Genomic DNA, 23787 nt, shown 5'->3' with positions numbered 1-23787 from the left:
GGAAATTCCCTTAAAGCCGTGTGTCTGCCTACGTGCCGTCAGTTCTGCTTTTTTGCCTCATGCCAATGCATTGCATATACATAATTTCAGGCAATTGTCGATTGCTGAGAATGAGACTGCGAAAGAAGGGTGGCAGGATAAATTAGATTTTTACTTGCGCACAATTGCATAAAGCCCAAAAAATCCTCCAAGGACCGTCCTCGGTCCTGTCCTAACCCCACATTCGGTCGTAAATATTCATTGCATAGAAAGCTTAAAGTTCTATCAGTCAGTCAACTCCAACTCCATCGCAGCTCTAAATCGTGCTACTGCTACTGCTCCTGCTCTTGCGTTTCCTTTTTTTTTCAAGGTCTTTGCCAAATTTTGGGGCGGCAGCAATTACATTCTTATACCACCCACCCGATGTCCTTGCCGTGTGTTTTTTTTTTCTTTTCGTTTTTTGGGGGTTGGATTGCTGGCAGTATTCTCCAAGGGTGTCGAACTATAAATTGTACCTTTTGTTGCAGTTTTTGCCTAAACGAAATGCTTTGAGAATGGGGGGACACACAACCCTCATCATAGTCTCCCGCTTCTCTTTCAGTTGGTGTCGGTTTAGATGTCTTTAATAAATGTTTGAATGTTTCGTTGCGAGATTAAGTGGATTCCGTTTATGGCATGAGTAATGATGGATGCATAAGATGTGCGTATGTGTCAGGTGGGAGATGGAGATGGATATTGGTAGTTGAACCGCATAAATGCTTCTTGCTGGGGACAAATTCACAAACCCATATAAGTCCAACTATATATCCATACACAGATGAACATTAGATGTAGCATTATTTAAAAGCTGCTTGGCTACCCTTAATTACTTTCTCACAAATAATTGTGAAGCAATCTAGTTTCATTACAATTTTAATCGATTTGATTTCATGTTTCAAGCTGTATCTAGTAGATAACTGAGATAACTACTCCTAGCAGGTTAGATTATCTTGTATACCTTTATCTGAGTAAAAAATAAATGTTATGGTTTAGGAATTAACTTATCTCATTGCTATCAGTAAGAAAAATTATAATTGGCTTGATAAATGCTAGTATATTGCCCAGTAACTCCAGCGATTAAAGCCAATGGCAAACGCTAAGCAAGCTTCAGTTAAGTGGAGGTCTTTTTTAAGTTACAGTCACTCGTCGCCTTGGTCGTCATCATGAACGTAAGTAAACCACTTAGTTCCTCGTTGTCAGGCTCCATAATACCCATGATGCAGTTGCAAGGCAAGGAGGAAGCTGCTTTGTGGCTGCCCTTGCAACAGGATTGGGGCAATCGCTGGTGTACCATGCCCCAACGATATCTATCATTCTGTGACCGCATCGATGCCTTTGAGACGCGTGCCAGCGATGTGTTTGTGGTGACATTTATGAAGTGTGGCACAACTTGGATGCAAGAATTGGCCTGGTTGCTGCTTAATCGGCTGGACTTTGATCAAGCCAAACGTAGTTATCTCATGGACCGCAGCATATTCATGGAGTAAGCAAATTCAATATACTTGTCTGTAATAGCTTACTAAAACAACATTCTTTTATGGCAGATTATCGACAATTCGTGACAGATATGGAAAAGATTCTGTCACAGTATGTGACCAAATGTCCAATCCCCGTCTCATCAAAACCCATTTACCCGCTCAGCTGTTGCCACGAGAGATTTGGTTAAGAAAACGTAAAATTATTTATGTAGCCCGTAATGCCAAAGATGTGGTTGTCTCTTCATATCATTTTATGAAAGGCGTAGGTCATTGGGAGGGATCTATAGATGAATTTGTTGACGAATTTATGAAGGATCGCGTAATGTTTACCTCCTATTTATCACACTTTGTCGACTTTTATCGTATGCGCAACGAGAAGAACATATTCTTTGTGACCTATGAAGAAATGAAACGGGATCTAAAGCAGGTTATTGAAAGGCTTGTCAAGTTTTTGGACTGCCAACCGTTAGATGAGATACAAATGGAGCAACTGCTGAAATATCTATCATTCGAGAATATGAAAAGTAAGTTAAATTTAGTCAAAATAAAACAAAAATGCATATTAATTGTTTATTTGAGGTGGCGAACATAGTAATCCAACTAGATATTTTAAAGCTCGGCCGGATTTTGAGTAAGTTTTTATACCTTTTATTTTAATTTTCTTTTCGTTCACTTGATTGTGGGTATCCTTCGTTTTAGATTTATGCGCCGTGGGATTGTTGGTTCCTATAAGGATGAATTGAGTGCTGCGCATAGAGAAGCTTTGGATAATTGGACACAGAACTATCTCAATGAGTATGGCCTAAATGAGTTTGAAATTTTTGGCAATATTTAGTTAAAATTTTATATAAAAATGCAGAGAATGAGTAAAGAAAATTTTAAATAAAAGAGTTACAAATTTTCTCGGGTAAATAAGTTTTTGCCAAATTGTCTTCTCTTAACAAGAACAAAGAGTTTATACATCCCACAAGTTGTATGTTTTTACCTTTAAGTTTCCTTTTAAATTCTATAGTTTTTAAAATATTAGAGATTGTTTTCACACATTGTTTCACACTCTGAATGGGCCAGCGCCGTGTTTAAAAAATGCTCTTCCTATACTTAATCATGAAGTGCATGTTTTTCACCGTATAAGATTGCAATATAAGCTTCATACAGATATGGTATAACATCAGCTTTCGTTTTCACTTTGGCATCATCAGTTCAGTCGTGGTCAAAACGTTGTACGGTTTTAAACCGAAAGCTTGGTGTTGTTTTGTTTTGTTTTTTTTTTTTCTTCTTTGGTTTTTTGGCTATTGGAATGTGCCTCGAGGTCTTCATAAGACACAAGAAAAGGCTCTTATTAGTGCTTCTGTGGTTGGGCTTTTGCAGTGTTATATATTATTTACATAGTTTGAAATTAGTAAAACGGAGTCTAGAATCGGTAAAGCTGGTAAATGAAGATATACAACAAAATCCAAATGATTTCGAATCATTGGTAATAACAGAACTGGGGGCTCTCGGACGACCAGCGAGAGGCAATTGGACAACCAAAGAGTTGAAAGAGATCCAGCGATGGCAGAAAGAAACGGGTTTCAATGCTTGGCTTTCGGAGCGTATATCGCCAGAGCGTTCGCTTTTTGATATGCGGCATAGAAGGTAAGTAACTAAGAGAGAGGGAGTGAAAGCGATAAGAGAGCAAATCGCAGTATAAGAGATTTCCATATATTTATTTGTCTTTGAAACAGCTGCAAAAAGCTCAAGTACCCGGTGGAAAAGCTTCCAGCGATCAGTATAGTGATCACCTATCATAATGAGCAGACAAGTGTACTTTTGCGTACACTTAGCAGTATCCGGGATCGAACTCCTATATTCTTATTACGTGAAATCATATTGATAGATGATGGCAGTAGCAACGGAGCAAATAGTCCCAAGTTTATCGAATTCTTGATGACCAAATATCCAGATCTGGTAAAGCATCAACGCCTAAACACCCAAGTGGGTCTAATGAAAGCTCGTGTGGTGGGTGCACAACAAGCTTTAGCCGATATTCTCATTTTCTTAGATGCTCATGTGGAGGTTACCAAGGGCTGGCTGGAGCCATTACTTACTCCGATATTAAGGGACAATAGAACCTGTACAACTCCCATAATAGACACAATAGATTTTAATAATTTTGCCTATAAGAGAGCAACACCCTCGAGAGGATTTTTCGATTGGCATTTCAACTATATTCAATTACCACTACTTAAGGAAGAATATGTAGCTTTGCCGGCTCCACATGAGAATCCCATAATGAATGGCGGTCTATTTGCAATTTCACGACAATGGTTCTTCGATTTGGGTTCCTATGATGAAGGATTACGTCTCTGGGGTGGCGAGCAATTCGAATTGAGCCTTAAGATTTGGCTTTGTGGGGGTACATTACTAGAAGTCCCATGTTCTAGAGTTGGACATTTGTATCGAGATGCCAGTTACAAGCTCAACTTGCCCAAAGAAGAAAAGAATCGACTGATCAAGGCAGAAAATACGGTGAGAACCCAAGAAAATGTTGGGAAATTAATTGCTAAATTATATTTTCAGAACTATCGTCGCGTGGCTGAGATCTGGTTGGATGACTATAAAGACAAACTCTTTGTTAATATGCCGCAACTAACTGTGGTCAAGGCGGGCTCCCTAAAAAAACAATTCGCTCTAAAGAAGCGTTTAGCATGCAAACCCTTCAGTTGGTTCCTTTCCCGATTGGCTAGTGATTTCCTTGCAGTTTATCCGATTTTAGAGGAAAGGGACTATGCCTTCGGTGCCATACAAAGCATTGGTCATAGCGATCTCTGTTTAGATCGCTCAGATAATTCAAAAGAACATCCTCAACTCTTGCGCTGTGACATCGATTTGAAGTATCCCAAAGCCGAACAACGTTGGAGTCTTCGTTCATTTCGAGATGTGGAGTCTGGCTCAAAGTGCTTGGAACGACGAGGCGAGAATCAAATTTGGCTATTCCCATGCCATAAAAAGCAGGGCAATCAATTTTGGTTCTACAATCAAGATACAAAACAATTGATACAAGGTCAAAGGATGAAAGATAGACAATGTCTTGAGGCTGATCTTAATGCAATAACGATTTCGGCGAATTCCTGTGATGAAATGAATTTAAATCAAAAGTGGAATTTGGGCTATGTAAATGAAACACTGATGAGAACATTCTGGGAGAATGTTAAGCAAATGTGATATTCTGTAGACAAAAAGTTTTTACTAATTAAAATGGCAAGTATTCAAATGCTGAATAAAAAAAAAAAAGGAAAACAACTGCAATTGGTTAATCATTCCTTTCCGTGTTTGGTAGTGCCGGGATTAGTTTTCGAGCAAAACCAAATATTTTGACATTCTTAATGAAATAATACAAATCATATGTGCGATCCATTGAGTCCATGTGATAACTTATAGAAATTGGAGATACTGGCAGTTTAAGCTATTGATCAAATTGAAAATCGATTGATTGATTGAATTTGTCGTAATGTCAACTGCACTTACATTTTGCACTCCATCGAATGAACGATCTATGAAATATTTGTGGTTTTCTAGAGATGCATTCAAGGGCTCATAGCCTAAATGAACACTTGTTTCGAATGGCAGAAATCGATGCAGTTTATTGTTATCTCGACTATCGCCAGCTATGACATGGACGTTGCTAAGACACCGTCCAAATTCCTCATAGGCAGCATTGCCCAGACTCTTTGAACTACATAAATCCTCATTGGGTAATGCATCAACAGCAAAACGCTTCAGAGCAGAGTGACTTAAGACCATAACAGACGACTCCAGCATATAAGGCTACATATTCGCGTAAAATGGTTAAGTAGTTAATTCGTTAAATTTGATGTTTGACAGTGTTTACCTGCTCTTGGGGATTTTTTAGCTTGCAGCCAAAGTAGATCAATTCATCCGAGCTATATGTCTGAACCATTAATCTCAGATTGTCTACAATCACGAAACTGTAGACGAGTATTTGCATAATATTTAGAGTGGGAATTTTAAGCTGCTCTGCTTTAATCAACAACATACTTATCATCGTTGGAAAAGAGAAACCAATCGCCTTCGTTGATATGATATTTATATAAATAATCCATTTGGGCACGCATTCTTTGCCATTTATCAGGCAAATTTTGAAAGACAGCCGGCTCCAAGACCTCATGGGAATCATCGCTAACAAAGAGATATTTGTCGCATTGATTTACCCAGGTGTGATATATATGAAAGGCAATATGATGGCGATAGGCATACGTCACTATGACACAAAAGATGCGTGGCGATGGAGCAGAAGGACTCTCCAATGAGACTAGCCGTTTGGTTGCTGCATCTTGGTGTAAAGTGAAAAGAAATACCAGACATAGAATGCAGAGCCAAAGTATGTTCAGTGGATGGCAAATGCTAATTTTATTCCGCGTGCTAAAGAATCGTGGCATTTTCAACTAAACTAAACAACTAGAAGAAAGTCGAGAGTAGGTGAATTTGTAGTTTAGTTGGAGCTGCAGTTGAAAGTTGGAGGTGATGGACCGTTATCGTTCGACGACGACGACGACGACGTCGTCCACTACAATTTAATTATATTGAGTGCTTTTGTCTGTCCCGGATGGTTGGCGGTTGGGTTTCGGTTACCTTTGCCTGCGCTTGATTGGCTCGCCGCATACAAATTGCCTTTTTCAATTAGAAATATTACTAAGACCCCACAGAGACGACCAAAGGCTTCCGTTTCAATGTTGTCTTCAACTTCGTCTCTGTCTTCGTTTTGTTTTGTTGCGTGTCCCATTGATGATGATGATGATTATTATGATAATGGTAATAGAAAACTGAAGTTGATGCAAAACTTTTGGCTATGCTTCGTTTTGCAGTTTCAAATTGAGAATTGACAAACGCAGTTCGTCGGTTAGTCCGTCCGTCTATTGCTCCATTACTTTCTAAATAAAATATAATTAAAGTGCAGGCAAATTGCAAGCAAAATAAAAAATAGCTAAGTAACAAAATCCAAAAAAAGTGATTTCAAGGAAAACAGAATTTCTGTCGTTTCAGTGTCACACTTAAGCCTGAAAAGGCTTTCATTGTCACAAAGTCTTTAGAGTAAGATCCATTTGTAAGCTCTTTGAAGAGCACTTTCGATTTCATTCTGATATTTACTATAAACAATTGCTCGTTACGAACCAACACACAGGTCCTTACTAAGGGGCTATATATACTATTTAAACCAGCTTCATAATGTAAGCCGATGTTCAACTAATTGGGCATTCTTTCTCATTCATTGTCAATATAAAATATTGTTGTTCCCGATTCATTTCATTGATATATTTTCTAAATAAACACGTTCTATAGTTTGCATAGATGACAACTCGAAATCTTTTACTACATTGTTGCGAAAAGAGAAAGATATGTCCACTAAAAACAAACAGCAGACAATGCAAAAAAAGACACATAATAATAATAATAAAAACAATGAATCGCCGTGAGATAAAAACAAGACACAATATTTGATAGCACACATACATGTGTACATACAAAGGTTTGTATGAGTAAGTTTTTCATATGAAACTGTCGCCGTGTTAATGTCTCAGTTTACGTGCTCAAATTACCTGATGAGATTTTATGTCCGTCTAACAGGTATTACAAAAAAAAAAAACACACACAAACTAAAGCCACAACATGCAACATAATAAACAAAAGAAAGGCCTGAAAGTGAAGGAGGAGATGAGCATGGGAGGATGATGGATGAATGGCTGGTTGGCTGGTTGGCTCATTGAATAGAAGGATGGATGGGTATGAAAAAGCGCAATATTGCATACAATTTTCTCTTTCTCTTTGAGACATGATGCAACAATAACACTTGGCACAAGAAAAACGGAAGTAATTTTGCAACCAGACACTAAGACATTGAAAGTACAAAAACAAAAAGGGAAAAAGGAAGATACACACATGGAAAAAAGTTGATGGGAAACCGAGATTCATTGATGGGAACACGTAATGTCTCTGTGTGTTTGTCCCATATGTGGGTTAGCAGGAAATAAAATTGATACATCTATATTCTATATAATAATACACATATCCATGACAAGGCCAGCTGCTCAAGGATTTCCTCATTTTGGTTTGTTTTTCTTCAGTATGTAATTTTTAGGGTCTAGGTAAGCCAAATAGTTTCACAGTATAGACAAAATAATAATAATTAAACATATGGGGTGGATAATCAAGACGAAAAGTAATGGCACTCTGGGAGATGGGCACAGTATGGGCATCCTGGCAAAATGGTGTTTTAATCGGTTAACAAGACTCCTTTTTATGGCGGTTGACTTACCTTTGCCACCGTATGATAACTGGCGTTCCTCAGCCAAGGTGAATAACCCTCATTAAACTGATGCGAAATGTGTATGGGCAGAAAGGTCTCTTTGCCCCATTCATCGCGACTATCGACTGATGCAACACCCGCATGTTGCAAGCAATGTACAATCTCTAAGTCCTCTCTGATGCCCACTTTATGCTCACAATTTTCATTATCCGGATCTGCGGCATAAAGTCTCAAGGCCTCATTACTGATAACATAGCCACTTTTACAATAGACATAAGGCTGAATGGTCAGATTTATAAAATTCAATTGCAAAAAACAAAAAACAAACTTTTTATTATCATTGCCTTTGCTTACCTTTTGCGTTTTGGTATCTTTCAGTTCGTAACCGAAATAAATTGCTTCGTTTGGCTTATATTGTTTCCGGTGTATCAAGTAACGAAGATTTTCAAGAGCCACAAAGCTGAATGGGTGAGAAACCAAATAATGTGATAAGACCAGATAACACTAATCGACAATTTTAATTTTATTTAATATCATACGTATACTTAATATAGGTATGAAAACACATGCAAAATATCGAAAGGTAATTTCTTACAGTGTCTTCAATAAATCAATATAATCTGTAGAAGATATTTAGAACTTGAAAAGAAATCTGACAAATAATACGGAAAAACATAAGTATAGCTAAATTGCAACTTACTAACAATAGAATAATATTTTATATTTCAGGGTAGAATAAAATCCCAAACAAGATCCATGGATGTATATAACTAGGGTTTAAAGTCCCCCAAACAGAAATGTAACAAGAATCGATGTTTTTGGATCGATCATTCTTATTTAAGGCAGACAGTCATCCCAGTGTTTTGTCTACTTAGATCTTTATGGTGATCAAGAAAGTTTTATTTACTTTTCCCTACGGAATGGATGACTTTATGTTCCTCGAGCATATAATTCGACAAATTCGACATTAATTGTGTATCAGATTATTGCAATGTAAATTTAGTTTATTCATCATTTAAGTCGCAGAACAGATCAATAATCTCAATTGCTCATCTCTTGTGTATACAAAAGAAACCGCACAAATATATTTTATTTATTCCGTAAGCAAACAATTCCCATTAAGAAAAGAAAAAACCGTGTCAACACACAATATACCTATATTTGTATATACTAGATGTATGTATGTATGTATATGTTTTCTTTACATACACATAATCGCCAAGATCCGTTTTTGAATGAATTGTTGTTGTTGTTGTTGGTGGCGGTTGTGGTGGATATGCAAAATAAACAAAAGCCAAGTTCAAGCCGCAAATGTGCGATGTAAACAAACTAGGTAAAAACTAAGAAAAAAAAAAAAACAAAAATAAAGATATACAAGTACCTACAAAATGTTATGTCAAAAACAAGTAAGTGTGTGTGTGTGTGTTAGCTGATGTTTGGTTGTTGTTGATTTATTTGACAAGCAAACGGCAAAATAAAGTAATTGTAGATAATGCCACCATACCCTAATACTTTTAATACCTAGTAAAAGTAATGTTTGTTGGTACATTTGGGCCATATATATTAAACGTATCCTACCTACATAAATATACAAAGTCCAGGTCCTTTATTTATGTTCTCTTCTTTATTATTCTGATTCTGTTCACTGTTTCAGGTAGTTAATCATTTGTGGTATTCATTTTACCTACATATGTATATAGGTTCACACTCTTTTTTCTTTTCATTTGTTTTTCACATAATTTTCCATGTGATTGATGCAAATTTAGAGCTGAGTATCCTAAAGTCGATGCATTTTAAGTCACATGATGACTTCTTTGTTTTGTTTAATATTGCCGAAACCGGCTTAGAATGCTTCTTGATAATTAATGAAGTTTTGCCACGACAACAACCTTGACTCGAGCACCCAGAAGTTAAGTTTAGTAGTAAAAGATTTAAAAAAGAATATAAAATTTTTAATTACAAGTCAATAACTAAGCGCACCGACAGACAGACAAACTCACAAGTCAAACTATTTTAGAGATCATTAAATTCGGAAAAATAAATATTCCAATTCCAATTGTAATCTAAATGCTATCGATCGAATGTTCATATGAAGTGTTGACATCATTTGTAATAAATTCTCAATTATGTATGACGGCATAAATTCGATGGTATGGACCAACAACAAACCATCTAGCCAAAGACCCAATTGAACTCTTAACACTCAAAGAAAAATAATGATAAGACACTTTGTGACGTTGCCCATACATCGATCGACGGGGTAAATATTTTCAAATATTTATTAGGCACATTGTATGTATGTACATATTTATAGTTATTTTTAATTTTCCAAACGCGCAAAAACCCCAGTTCCATTGATTTGATAAGCTATCAATACAAATTGAGAATTATATTTATTTGCGCGTCAATTAAATTCTATGTAATGACCCATTTTCATGGAGCGTTGATTTGAGTGACTTTTAATGCTTAGTTCGCTAAAAATTTAAAATATTATTAAACAAACAAACAAGCAAACATTGACGTACAACCAAATAGGTTCAATAGGTGTCTCAATCGTTCAAAGAACTTTTAATTGCAGAGGTCGAAAGCCTTTCTGATAAAGATTACTCAAAAATACAATGCATTTATACATACATACATATACATATATATATGTTTTTTCAAGTACTTTGACTATGATTAAAGTAATACTAGACTCCTGCTGTCAAGAATTATTTTTAGAATTTTTAACTAATCTCAAGCTCAATAATGTAGAAATCTTTTACAATTGTTATTATTTTTCGCACTGTGACATAAAATACTAAACAAATTTTAAATAAACCATCAAATATTCCCAATTAAATATCAATGGTCAAGATGAAGCATGAACCATGGGAAAATCTTGGATTTTTCGAATTGGTATACCAATAAAGAGAAACATTTAAAACCTCCCTGGAGAGCAATCATCGAAAATCGAATTGTGTGGATCGCACAAAAGAGCAGATAAAACTTCCTTTACAAACCACAAAAGAGCAACAAGAAGACAACAAAAGGGCAAAAGAGAAGAAAAAATCCAAGAAATTACGGAACAGACAACAAAACTAGAATTCTCGTATGTGCATACATATGTACATATATAACAGATATGTAGATATGTAGGTCCACATTGCCAAAGGCTGATAACTTTATCACATGAACGGGAAAGAAAAAACTACAAAAATATGTTTAGAACGTCATAACAATATGCAAAGAGCGATAAAGGCGGCAATTTATGTGAATGTCTTTCTCTACCTCCGACTATCTCTCTTTCTTTTTTGTATCAGTTGAACTTACCTAGACTCCTCTACTTTGAGAAACCAATCGACCTTGTCATGATAGTATGTGTACGCATAGAGTAGGCCACGATGCACAAGGGTCCAATTGTCGGTGGCATTGACAACTGGGACATATGGTTCCAATTCGGCATCGACATTCCCACTAACAAATACCAAATAGTTGCAATGCTTGCCCCATGTCCGTTTTACATATTGCGCCGCTGTGGGATTCTTATAGTTATAGGGTATCAGGCAGAATATACGTATTGCGTCGTATAGTTCATCCACCTCCATTGAGGGATGAGTGTGAGGTCGTTTAATGGCCAATTGTTTGGAATATTGTTGATTTATATAGATATTCCAAATTAATAATGTTCCAAGAATGGCTATAGTGCTCAATAAAATCGGATGATAAACACGTCTAAGCGAACTCATTGTCAGACACAGTCTGCTACTGACTTTAAAACGTTCAGTTATTGCTCTAGTTTTTAAAAAGTCTACCCCACCCACACACACATAACTAAGCATGTATCTTTATAAGTTAGATAAGAAAACAATCAATCTCTGCAAAGATATGTAGGTATATAGGAAACTAAATTCTCTATGAATATCACTTCAAGTTAGTTCAGGTGTTTAGTCTAGCATGGAATATCCGCACAATGTTTGGGGGTGTTGAACTTCATGAAAGTGTAATTATAGTACCTGCTATTATTAAGCATAAAAAGATTATTGTTGTTGGAAAACAGGAAAAAAGAGACTATGCGTTTTCATATTCTGCTTTTCAAATGGTTAACTATTTGCTTAATTAACACAAAACTTTTTAATTGATAAATTAAATTATTGTACTGGTTTGTTAAGGGGGTTTAATTTTCCATTTTATTTTTTTTTTTTTGTGGTGGTTTTTGCTCATTATTATTTTTCATTTACTTGCAAGTGTTAAGTAAATTTAGCTTGGTAAATTAAGTTCAATTACATGATTGGTTAACCACTGTATATTTACTATAAACATACATACATATATATTGGTACATATATATTGGTGATAAAATCAATATAGACCACAAACTTTGAGCCTTGAAATCAGTAACAGAAAAAAAAATAAGGATATGGGGAAAAAATAAGTTGAATAAATGTAAGAAAATATAAATTTATACTTGAATCTTAGTAAATAATCAAACGTTTTCTGAGGATGGTTACGAAAACTTTTAATAGACATGATATTGTGCTCATAGAGTCTGCGCCCAAAGGTATGCTTTGTTTATTTTATTTTGTGATAAACTTGTTTGTATTGCCTACCAACTATGAATTGCTTATATCTTATATCTTATTGTTGGACCCAAGTCGTAAACTGTATTCTTTGCCTTTCGTATTTGAATCTCATGTTGTCCAAATAGTCTAAACACTACAAATAGTCACAATTAAAGACTATCTAAATCCCTCTCGGCCCCTTCTCCATAGTCCACTTCTCTTTCTAAAACTCCAAAAAGGTTATAAAATGCAAATCTCAACATCTCGTCTAGTTGCCTCTTCGTATTTTTTTTTTTTTTTTTTTTTAACAGCATTTCTGTTGAACAACCAACCTGCTGCTCGAAAACAAACATTAAGTTACAAAATAAAAATCTTTGGCCCATAAAATTAAACCGCAGCAAAATACGCAGAAACAGCAAATAGAGTGAAAGAGATGGAGACAGAGAAAAAGAGGGAAATGTAAAAGGTCGTGATGGGGGGGATGAAGACTAATCTGAAGCGCGCAAGCTTATCAGAAAAACAAAACCTACTTTTATATGTATCTGTATCTACAGCTGAAGCTGGAGCTGTTGCTGTATCTGTATCTTTTGTATGCATCTGTAACTACGGCTGCTGCACAGACTCCAAATCCCTACGAATGCTGCGCTTTGATGTTGTTTTTTTTTTATTATTCTGTTTTTTTTTCCTGTTTTCCTAACTTCTTCAACTGTTGCAAGCACCCAAGATAGTTAACTCTTTCCATCTCACTCACACACACACACACACACACAAACAATCAGTTTTTTATGTGTTGTTGTATTTACGTATAACTTTGAATCATCTAACTTTTATTTGCATTTTTATTTGTTTTGGGTTCTTCGAATGTTTTTTAAGAGGGATAGAGAATTTAATTTTGAATTTATTTCGGTAAGAACAAAAGATAGAAAAAAAAAACACCAAAAATTGAAAATAAAAAAACATGAGTCTTATTCCACTTAGAATTTAAGTTAAACACTTGAATTCTTATACGCAATTCTTGTTTATTTTGATACCCTGCTATACATTTCATTCATGTACATAATTTCCAAAGACTTTATTGTCTTATTTAGAGGAAACTTAGGTTTCAATTAAACACAAGTGAGAGTTGATCTAATAGTTTTCTCTTTTATTAATTCTTAATTATGAATAATGTAAAGAACCTTTCTTTTCCTTTCCAAAATTTAGATCTTCTAGGAACATATAGCTACCCTGAAATTGGTTTTATAATTTGGTTTTATGTTTGGGCACACATAGGGTATCAGAAAGTCGACGTTTTGTCATGCGAGTGTAGGTGATTTTTTATTTGTTTAGATTGTTGGCCACTAATTGGCATTCCGTGCTTGACCCAATCTTAATGTGTCTGTTTTTCAATGCAACCTTTTATTTTTTGTTCAAATTTGCCCAACCCGAATCCAAACCGAACTGAACTGAAAATTTATTCACTTTGTTGCAATTTCATTTCATTTGCTTTTTTATGGCCTAGCATTGTCAACAATTTGATTTGTTTTCGCGTTTTGAAAAATGTTTGACACTTAACACCAATAAATAATAGCAATAATAATAATTTTGTTTTAAAAGCAACCAAACAAAAAACGAAACGTCATTCGAATATTTTCATATAAACATCCATATGGATGTAAGTACATTATCATATGCTATTTACCATTCATTTCTCTCATCTCTGCCTTGAAATGAGCCTTAACCATATCATGATCGGATATGACCAAATATTTATCCAACCGCCAGTTACTATTGAAAAGGCAAACACACATCGCATCACAGCAGAATTGCGAAACTTTTGTTGGTTTTTATTATTTCCTTTTTGCTGCCTTTTTTTACTCAATGTTTGCTTTGCCATTTTGTTTGGATTTGTTTTTCAGAACCTTTCATATTCACCTTTGGAGCCAAGTAAATAGAATTCTAAACGCAAGCATTAGTTGAAACTGTTTTGTTTGCACAAGTCAAAAATGGAAAATATGATAAATATTAGTTCAGATTTGAAATTTTTTCTTAGACACGAGTAGTAAATAAATTAGTCACTACTTAAAGAAAACAACAATGATATACCAACCTTTAAAATTAATAAAGAACTTTAAGTCAACACAAACGTCGATTTGTCATCAATTTATAAGCCATAACAGTCGTTTTCTTAAAACCTTCTTCAATGTAACTACAGGGTATAAAAGAACCGCATACTCAATTGTGCATCTCGTTTTAAGTACATATATGTATGGTTGGTATAAATAATAAAGTTTATTTTAATAAAATATAATAATAATTCAAGGCCAAATAAATATTGTTTTATCATATTATCTTCAGATTTCGGTCAGTTTGTCTTAAATGTTTATATCAATATTCATGAAATTCATTGTAAAGTCTTTTTGACAATCGATTTAACCTTCCAGATCCTTATGAATTAACCCTTCGTTGCACAAATCGATTAGGCTGGACCTTTATCGACTTTGGAAGTAAAATTAACACATTTTTACTATACGTATCGACTTTTACTACCAATTTGTGGATATTACCTTTTAAAGGTCCTAGAACAGTGCTTAAAATTTACATCTCACTTCGCATTCCTGTGTCTGGCTCAGATATTTATATAAAAAAAGGAAGAAACCATGTAGTATACTTCCGTTTTTTCGGACTTCTTCAACTTCAATTATGAATTCCTTCATTATTTAAAAAAATAAAATTTAATTTTGCATCGAATGAGGTACTGTAAAACAATTAAATCAAAAAAGTATTATCCATCTCTTTTACTCCTTAGCTTCTTAGGTAAGGAACTCCCCCAATACCCTTAGCTAAAATTAAACAACACATAAATCCTTCATTGATTTTTTTTTTTTTGTAGATAGTTTAATGTATGGCCAAACTAATGAGCAAAAAACTGAATTAAAAATAAGATTAATAACTGTCTTTTTCATCATATTTTTTATATAGAAAAGTTTTGACACATATTTGCAACTAAATTAAAAAAAAATATCAAAGAAGTTAAATTCGGCTATGCCGAAGTTTATATACCCTTGCAGTCCTTGACAATAATAATTTCACATGTTCAAAATTTCTTTTCTGCAACTCAATTCATTAATATACAAACAAAACAATTTTACTCTTCATACTATGTACAATTTGTTCTTCTTCTTCCCTCATTCCCTAAGCAAAGCAACGCACGCATACACATACAGTTTATGTAGCGTTGCGTCTGTGTGTGTATGCATGTGCTCTGTTGATTTGATGATGACGTAGTAGGCAGCAAGCAGAGCTGCCGGCAGCGATTGAACCGATTTATATAGACTGTAACTTGTGTTCTATTTATCCGATCAGGGTCAAATTTTGGGATCTGAGATTTTATATCAAATTCTATTATATTGGTAAATTTCATGGGGATACTCCAATTTTTGCAAAAATTTTTGTTCCAGAGCTATATGATATAGTAGTCCGATCCCAAAGATTTTCATACTTTATCTCACCCGGGTAAAAAAAAAGCTCCCAAAAAAATTTCATCCCGATAGCTCTTAAGATGGCTGAGTAAAACGCGTACGCACCGACGGACAGACGGACAGACGGACATGGCTATATCGACTTAGCTTCTCATGCTGATCAAGAATATATATACTTTATGGGGTCGGAAACGTCTCCTTCTGTGCGTTACAAACATCTGACCAATTTTATAATACCCTCTGCAAGGGTATAAAAAACAATATTATGTTACACATAATCTCCTTTAAAAGCTTTGAAGGAACTACCTTTCCGTATTTCTTTATCAAAAGAACTATCTTTAACTTAAAATTTCATTCTCCATTGTGAAATCTCATAACTTGAATTTTAACATGATTATATTTCAAGTTAATCTATCTTTCATTCATTAAACTATAATATAAATATATGTATGTATATGCATTAAACGCATTGCAATTTCAAGAACTATGTAACTGGCATTGCACAATTGTTGAGTTCTTGACCTAATAGCGATATTTATTTTAAATATATATACATAAAAAAAAACTATGCATAGCAGTTATCTAAATATATATATATAAAGAGAATGAATGCTCATATTTAGATTTTATAAAACTGGCTTGCCAATTTTAAATATCGTTTTTTTTGTTTTTTTTTTTTTTGCCTCCACCAAAAAGTGGGTCAACAAATTGACGACGTTGCGTATAGTATAGCGTATAGTGTGACGTGACGTAGCCAATGGTCCAACCGGTTTCACTTTCAAGCATTAAGCCACAACGGAGTGATTCCTATAAGCTGCTCGCTCTTCCAGATTCAGCTCCATGAAATTTTTGGCGCTTAATTGAAAATTCATTCAACTAACAAAATGGGCAAGAAAACCGTGGGCTAATGTGTGCATGGGAGTGTGTCTATGTGTGAGTGTGTGTACAGCGGTTTTTATTAATAAATTGTTCGCTTCATTAGGTTTTCTGGCCTTCGGGTCCATGGTTAGATATTTAAGGGCAACATCATCCGCATCATCCCAGACAGACAAAGAGTGCGAGAAGGAGAGAGAGAGAGATAGACCAAGACGGTCTTTAACTTTCACCCGGTTGCATTTTCGATGAGTTTTTAATAAATTGCTTGGCTTTCTCATCTACATAAATAGGGAATTTGCATTTTTGTTTTGTTTTGTTGCCTATGTTACCCTGTGTTGTATAACTAATAAAATATTTTGATATCTACACATGTTTTCATGGCCCTGTGGCAGCTATAAATATAACTAAAACATTTACTACATATATGTAAAATTCAGTTTAAGCCATTATCTTATGATTCCTAGCTTGCTGAGTAAGGTTAATACCTAAACTATTATTATTTGCATTTCATAATCGATTGCGTAAAAAATAATAAACGAAAAAATCTCATTAGACAAAAAAAACTTTTGTGCACTTGCATAAACAATTAAATAACATTAGCAACTATTTCAAGTACGGACAAAAATAACAACAAAATGAAACTGCAATTGTTATCGATTACAAAATACTTAATTTACCAAGTATAATTTTCATAGTGACATTTGACTATAAAGTCAAAAGGGTATATTAGGAATCCACTGCAAATGTCCTTCAATCTTTCAGTGGTAGTGTGACCCCTTAAGTATGCAATAGAAAATCTTGTACTTTGCTTTTTAAAAGATTTTATGAAATTTTCAAATGTTTTGTGAATACTTAAGGAAGCAAAGAACCCCCTATTTTAAATCTCTAGATCCGCCTTTGTAACTCTAGTTGTTTATGTGGTGGTTCCCCTCCATGAGAATTCCTGACTTGAAGTGCATTAGGTTTCCCATAGATCAGTCAGATTATCAGTTTGTTCTGTCGTCATGACTAAACCCTTGCAATCCATCCATCCATCAATCAATCAATTATTTATCAGTCCATTCTGTTTTAATTACCTTTCTTTATTGTATTCTATTATATTATTTGTTTATTAATAGTAAATATTATAAAAATTAAGAATATTTTTAGATATTGTCAGTCTAACGATAGGTACAGTCATCCATAGATTTCACTTGCGCAGTTTTCGTTTTTTTAGCAATACGTGAGTCGAATTGCGACTTTCAGTAATATTTTCAATGCGCCACGCTTAAGTCAAACATTTTTGGCATGTTTTGCGTATTGTGTTTTGTTTACTTTTGGTTAATGAAACAATTTGCACACATTGTGTGATATGAAACAAATTGTGGGCATGTCAATCGAAGTGATCGTGGCAGAAATACAGCCCAACCACCCAGCCATCTATTTACATACATACACACCCACACCCATACCCACACACCCCCATTCCCTATCATACTTATGATTATGAATTCAACTCAATGCCCCAGTGGGGGGTATACATACATATATCGGTTGGAATATGCATTGCCATATGTCATATAAAACTGTCATATCAACTAGAAGCAATCATAAATTGTAATTGCAATTAAGTATTACTATTATTATTATTAGTTTTTGTGTTGTGGTTTGGAGAAACCATTCTACATAGTTACAGATATATGCAAATTTCATATTGAAATGTTGACACCTTCTGAAGTCAAGTTGTAAAAATGAATTATTTTTATGAGAATTTATTCGTTTTTTTCACCTTCTTGTTGTCTCTCCTTTTCTCACTTGGTCATTTTTGTCATACAAAATCATAATATCGATATAAATGAAAAGATAAGCACGGAAATTGCCAACTGGCAATCTAAAAATAAAAAAATAAAAAATGAAACAAAAGTACATACAATGCAGATAGACAATAAAATGCAAGTGCATACATACTATTTGTTCAAGTTTATTTTGTTGTGGAGATTAGTTTGAGAAATAAATAGATATCTTTATACATATGTATATATGGGCACGATTTGTTTTCGAGTTATGAAACAATTAAATGAAGCTCTAATGGAGTTGACAATTCACTGTATAATTAAACAAATTGTCATTATTTATTAATACACAAAGCTCGTAAAACTATTTTAAATTAAGAAAAAAAAAGTACATTGGTTTCTATTCATCGAATGGTAAAATTTTCTTTTATACTTAATAATTTCTTTTGATACATATGTGGGTACAAATATAATCCGATTTGATGGTTAGGAATGTAGCATCTTAAGATAAGTCTAAAAACGTGTTAACTGTCAACATTGATAAGATTAAGTCCTATTTTAAAGGTTGGTAAACAACAACAAATCTATCTTAAGGTTTCCTTCTAAACTTATCAACAAAATGTGTTCAAACCCATAAGAAATATTCCTATTCATTCAAAATCAGGTATATATATACATACATACGTCGATCAATCGAATTATATAAAGTTTTTCAAAGAAAGTATTACTTTCAGGTAAAACTTTAAGGAAATTCTAGTAGATTTTTATGAAGAATTCAGGCAAAACAATATTATTGCGAATTTAATAGATTTTTCAAAGTTTTTGCTATTATTGTTGTTTTTTAGCCGTAAAACTTTGAGTACTAAGTACGTAGAAACGTTTCTGTTTCGAGACCTACCACAATTGATATTGTATTTTTCCACATCATTATGTGTGGATATATATCTACATATGTACATATTTATTAGTCTGATGACGTTAAATGAACTAACCAAAGTCACGTACCAATAGATATATGTACATATTCAACGAACATCGTGTGCTATAAACAGTTTTAAGATCATTTATTATGTCTATTGTTAAACAGTTCTACAAAACAAAGGCAACACAGAAAGACAGACTGAGAGAGAGAAGCATATAGACAGACAGACAGACAGACAGACAAGCCGACCGATTTGCATACATTGTAGGTACCTCTACATGGATTTACGAGCTTATCAATAACAAATTACAATTGTACAAATGCATTTGCAATCGTCTCAGCTGTCCGAACCTGCTTCCATTTCCATCTTAATCTGAATTCTCTATATATTTCCATTTCTGTGCTCCATCTCAGTCTTAGCTTCAGTTGCTCTTGCTATCACGTCCTCAGCTCAGCTCAATGTCAAGCAAAAAAAGAGAAAGAGAAAAAAAAAACTGTCTCAATCTGGTCTGCTATTTATATGTATAAAGAAAAACGTCAAAGCTGAAGAGATGTTGGGAAAGCCCTGGTTACATTTAGGGTAAGGAGTAGCGAGGGGTGCTCCAATGCTTCGCGGCGACTGGAGACTACGTCAATCACAAAATCTGTTGCAACGTCAAATCAATTTGAATGCCAACTGGATTGATAGGAAAATAATCATAATAAATTGTGAAATTTAACACAAAGGCGAGACAAAGAAGACGAGTTGATACCGACAGATTGAGATGCCACATAAATGGCAGAAGAGTTAACTTCAAATGATTCCAAATAGTTTCAGTAGAACTAAAAAAAGAAAAACATAACGAAATGAGACTACAAGCAGATAATACGAGGCTACTGAAAATGTCCTTCAACCAGTGTAAAGGGCTATTTAATATTGACATTGACTCAATTTTTAAGCCACAACCAAAAGAGAACAAGTTGTTTTTGATTAAAGTGAAATCTTAGACAAAAGAAATGCATTGCAATTTGATTTTTTTCTATAATTTGTAAATAATTTATTAAATATTTTACAATATTATTTGTTTCTACTTAAAATCTAACAACAATCTTCAATGCTTCTTCTTAAGCAGTTGTAGTTATATTTAATAAAAAAAAATATATATATATATTTATATTGATAAGTACAAATAATTGGTTACTAAAGTGTTTTTCCTGACATTAGTTACGTCTTGTGTTTGTTTTTATGTTTTATGTTAGATTTTTCATTATTCATCACAGCGCAAAGTTTACGTGGAATATATAGTACACCATTCATCCAATATCACAGAGCTCAGTTATTTGAAGATCGTTATTTGTTTTTGTGTATATGTGTGTGTGTGTGTGTGTAAGTGCTGAGAGGGAGGTATTAGCATTTGTCTTTCAATTGATTATCCTTTAATTTGAGTTTCTTTTTCTCATCAATTGTTTTATAGCTGCTATTACCAAATATCTCCGCATAACTGGGCACAATTGGCATCATCACTAGACCATTTGGTTTGATCATGGGAGTGACATCGCCATCGGATGATGGTGTTGTTGTTGTTATTGAAGCTGCTGCTGCCGCTGCTGTTGCTCCATTTGCAAGTGGCATTGGAGTGGGGAGCAGTGGCATCGTTGCCTCACTTAGTAAAGGTGTTTGTGGCATTGCCTCAACTGCAACAGTTGTGGTTAATTGTTGTTGTTGTTGATGTTGCTGCTGCTGTTGCTGCTGCTGTTGTTGATTGAATACATTAAACACACTTGGATAGACAATCAAGCATTTTGATTGAGGTGTTTTTATGCAAAAGCTCCAAAGCAGCTTCATATGTTGGCAATCCGGATACTAAAGTATATTCCGGCACAGGGTCTTCAATATCGGGATGCAATTTCAAGGCTTCAATATCAACAATTGTGCATTGTGTTGAGCTATTTGAGGCATTTGTATTGTGATCTAAAATTAAACGAAAAAATTTCAAATTAGTAGGAATAGAGGAAAATTGTATTTACGAATTTGCATTTTTTCTTTGTTTTTTTTTTTTTTTTTTTTTTTTTTTTTTTTTTTTTGCTGACTCAAACATTATTTCATTTAAATTTTAATTATTCGCCTATTGGTTTCGCCATGGTAGTCTGTGACATTTATCATCAACATTTTCACGTTTAAATTTTTGTGGTGATATTCAATTTGATTGCCTTGCCATCGCTTACAATTTTAACTGAGGTTAAAATTTTATATAATTTTTACCTCAATTTTTGTTTTGTATTTATTTATTTTTTTTTCTTTTCTTTTATGCAACCACAGCAACAAAATTTTCGTTGTGGTTGTTGTTATTTCTTTTTCTGGGAACTGTCTTATGTGCTAATTTCTTGAAGGTTACAATTAAGCACAAAATGAAGCTAATTGAATGTAAACTTGAAAACGAAACTTCCATGAAACTCTTAGTTGATGAGAGTTCTATGAGAATAAATCGCAGAAAAAACACAAATGTTTAAAATCACAATGGAATATTTTTTGTTTTGTTTCGTTTCATTGTATTGTGTGTGTATGTATGTACATATGGAAAATAATCACTAATCAATAATTATGATTCATTTAGTTGCACACAAATTGGGCGATAATCATGAAATACCAGCAAAAATTTTAAGATAAGATTTAAATCTTTATCACAGACACATTTACAGGGCACTTGCACTAGGTTATTTTGAGTTTTTCGTTTTTTCTTTTTTGGAACTTTACTTACAATTACGTTTCCAGGTACGAAACTGATGATACAGAAAACACGAGCATATGCAAAACACCATCGATATGAGTATCAATGTGAATACAATGCCAATCCAGACTTCATTCATGAATTTGTCATATTCCAATTGCTGTTGCAATTGATTCACACTCGAGCTATCCAATATGACATGATTGCTGCTGCTATGGCTGGACAAATCCATATCGAAATCCATGCTGTTGCCACTGACAGTGTTGCTGCTGCTGCTATCGCTGAATTGTAGTGTCTGGTGTTGTTGTTGTTGTTGCTGTTGCTGGTGTTTCAATTGTATGGAATTTAATATGGTTGCACCAATCTTCTTGAGAAATTCACTATTGGCCAAGGCATCCAGTGTGGTTATCGTTGGTGTTGAGGCAACAATATCGGCATTCATAATATTGTTACTACTACTAGAATCGACTAGTATCTGTTGAGCTGCGGCACCGGCATCGAAATTATTGAAATGCAGATCATGCGACAGTTCGTAGTTTAATGCGCGTGGTAGGCTCTCCATTTTGGCCTTTTTATATATCAGCAAAGCAAATTAAAATGTATGCACACTCAGCGGCGAAAAAAAAAAAAAATTTGTCGCAAAAAAGAATGAGTAAATCTTTTCACTTTGTTGGGCAAAAGATACTTTCACTGGGCTAGTATCTTTTCCAACAATAAAAAAAAAAATGTATATTTTTGTGTAAAGGGAAGAAGCGAGTGCTGGGAACACGTGCGACTTGGCTTAAGTCTACAAACAAACTGATTTCAGTTGAACTGAAGGAAGACCAGAGTTCCCAGAGACCCAAGACCACCGATCAGAGACGATCGTTTCACTCAAGAGAACGAGAGAGAGAGAGATAGCGGTCGCTCAATGGAACCCTCAAAAACTCTCGCTCTCATATCTCTCTTTCTCTCGATCACTCTCTGAGCTCAGCATGCGGCGGTGGCAGCAGCGTCGGCGTCGTCGTTGTCGGCTTATTTTGCTCATTTGCCGCTTGGTTACGCATCAGAGAGAAGCGAGCAACATTTCTTTGGCCAGGAGCAGAAGTTGGAATAGGAGTAGGGGCAGGGGCCGGGACAGGGGCTGGCCTAGAGGGCATACAATGCCTTCAAATTATGGGACCATAATTGGCGTTACAAAGCAACGTCGGTGCACATGTTGCTCTAAAAGACAGAGCGACAGAGAAAGAGAGAGAGAGAGCGACTAAGAGGGACAGGAAGATGGAGTGAGCATTCAGGGAACAACTGAGAACTGTTATGGAGCATCGATCTTCATTTCTATATTTCAGCCTGGGCAAATGACATATCTTCTTTTTCTTTTCGACAAAAGAAATTATTTGGCTGTAGGGATACAATGTTTGGTGTGTGTACACACACACACACACACACTAACAGTGGTGTATGGTGTATGTAGGTTCGTTGTGGGCCTGAAGTTCATTTCTGGTTCTGGTTTGGTGGGGTTTTAAATTACAGCTACGTGCAGATATCTTATTTCGGAGGAGAGCAATTTCTGTTGTTGTTGCTTTTCTTATTTTATTTGATTTGTTTTGTGGGCGCTTTCCATGTTGTTGATGATGATGCTCTGCCTCAGCGAGGCAGTCAGGTAACGCAGATAGGCTTTGCCCATTTATGGGCCAAAAGAGATGAATGTAATTATAAGATGATACG

At 34.7% G+C, this 23787-nt stretch overlaps 5 protein-coding genes and 1 long non-coding RNA gene across 10 annotated transcripts; 3 read left to right on the top strand and 3 right to left on the bottom strand.

Annotated features, from left to right (window-relative positions):
- Nucleotides 1-1149: 1149 nt before the first annotated feature.
- LOC137573729 (luciferin sulfotransferase-like) lies at nt 1150-2351 on the top strand. Of its 3 annotated transcripts, XM_068285754.1 has the most exons (5): nt 1169-1187; nt 1242-1501; nt 1563-2020; nt 2076-2127; nt 2196-2351. In XM_068285754.1, exons 1-5 carry the CDS (start codon nt 1182-1184, stop codon nt 2329-2331), a joined length of 912 nt encoding a protein of 303 aa, XP_068141855.1. In that variant the 5' UTR covers nt 1169-1181; the 3' UTR covers nt 2332-2351. The 3 variants fall into 3 exon arrangements, with proteins under 3 accessions (XP_068141863.1, XP_068141846.1, XP_068141855.1); XM_068285762.1 differs by having other exon boundaries at nt 1150-1501; nt 2089-2127; XM_068285745.1 differs by having other exon boundaries at nt 1150-1501.
- A 384-nt stretch (nt 2352-2735) lies between these two features.
- On the top strand, nt 2736-4882 carry Pgant8 (Polypeptide N-Acetylgalactosaminyltransferase 8). Its single transcript, XM_068285474.1, has 3 exons — nt 2736-3131; nt 3221-4004; nt 4056-4882. The coding sequence occupies exons 1-3, from the start codon at nt 2794-2796 to the stop codon at nt 4698-4700; spliced, it is 1767 nt and encodes a 588-aa protein (XP_068141575.1). The 5' UTR covers nt 2736-2793; the 3' UTR covers nt 4701-4882.
- Nucleotides 4703-6620, bottom strand: LOC137573538 (glycoprotein-N-acetylgalactosamine 3-beta-galactosyltransferase 1). Its single transcript, XM_068285487.1, has 4 exons — nt 5535-6620; nt 5368-5464; nt 5004-5303; nt 4703-4941 (listed from the first exon to the last, which is right to left on the bottom strand). Exons 1-4 carry the CDS (start codon nt 5933-5935, stop codon nt 4789-4791), a joined length of 951 nt encoding a protein of 316 aa, XP_068141588.1. The 5' UTR covers nt 5936-6620; the 3' UTR covers nt 4703-4788.
- On the top strand, nt 6384-7420 carry LOC137573546 (uncharacterized). Of its 3 annotated transcripts, XR_011031905.1 has the most exons (3): nt 6447-6587; nt 6837-7023; nt 7122-7420. It is a non-coding gene; the product is annotated as an uncharacterized lncRNA (long non-coding RNA). The 3 variants fall into 3 exon arrangements; XR_011031907.1 differs by lacking the exon at nt 6447-6587 and adding an exon at nt 6384-6395 and having other exon boundaries at nt 6837-7420; XR_011031906.1 differs by having other exon boundaries at nt 6420-6484; nt 6837-7420.
- Nucleotides 7421-7628: 208 nt separating this feature from the next.
- LOC137573398 (glycoprotein-N-acetylgalactosamine 3-beta-galactosyltransferase 1) lies at nt 7629-11528 on the bottom strand. The gene is made up of 4 exons (XM_068285335.1): nt 11113-11528; nt 8155-8260; nt 7816-8079; nt 7629-7751 (listed from the first exon to the last, which is right to left on the bottom strand). The coding sequence occupies exons 1-4, from the start codon at nt 11526-11528 to the stop codon at nt 7629-7631; spliced, it is 909 nt and encodes a 302-aa protein (XP_068141436.1).
- Nucleotides 11529-20379: 8851 nt separating this feature from the next.
- Nucleotides 20380-22864, bottom strand: comm2. Its single transcript, XM_068285514.1, is given in 3 exon segments — nt 20380-21170; nt 21172-21323; nt 22111-22864. Coding segments are annotated over 3 exon segments (1095 nt in total). The 5' UTR covers nt 22643-22864; the 3' UTR covers nt 20380-20759.
- Between the last annotated feature and the right edge of the window lie 923 nt (nt 22865-23787).

Source organism: Drosophila tropicalis, unplaced genomic scaffold, assembly GCF_018151085.1.
Source record: "Drosophila tropicalis isolate 14030-0801.00 unplaced genomic scaffold, ASM1815108v1 contig_1109, whole genome shotgun sequence".
Classification (NCBI taxonomy): Eukaryota; Metazoa; Arthropoda; class Insecta; order Diptera; family Drosophilidae; genus Drosophila; species Drosophila tropicalis.
This window is presented reverse-complemented; position numbering and strand designations above follow the sequence as displayed.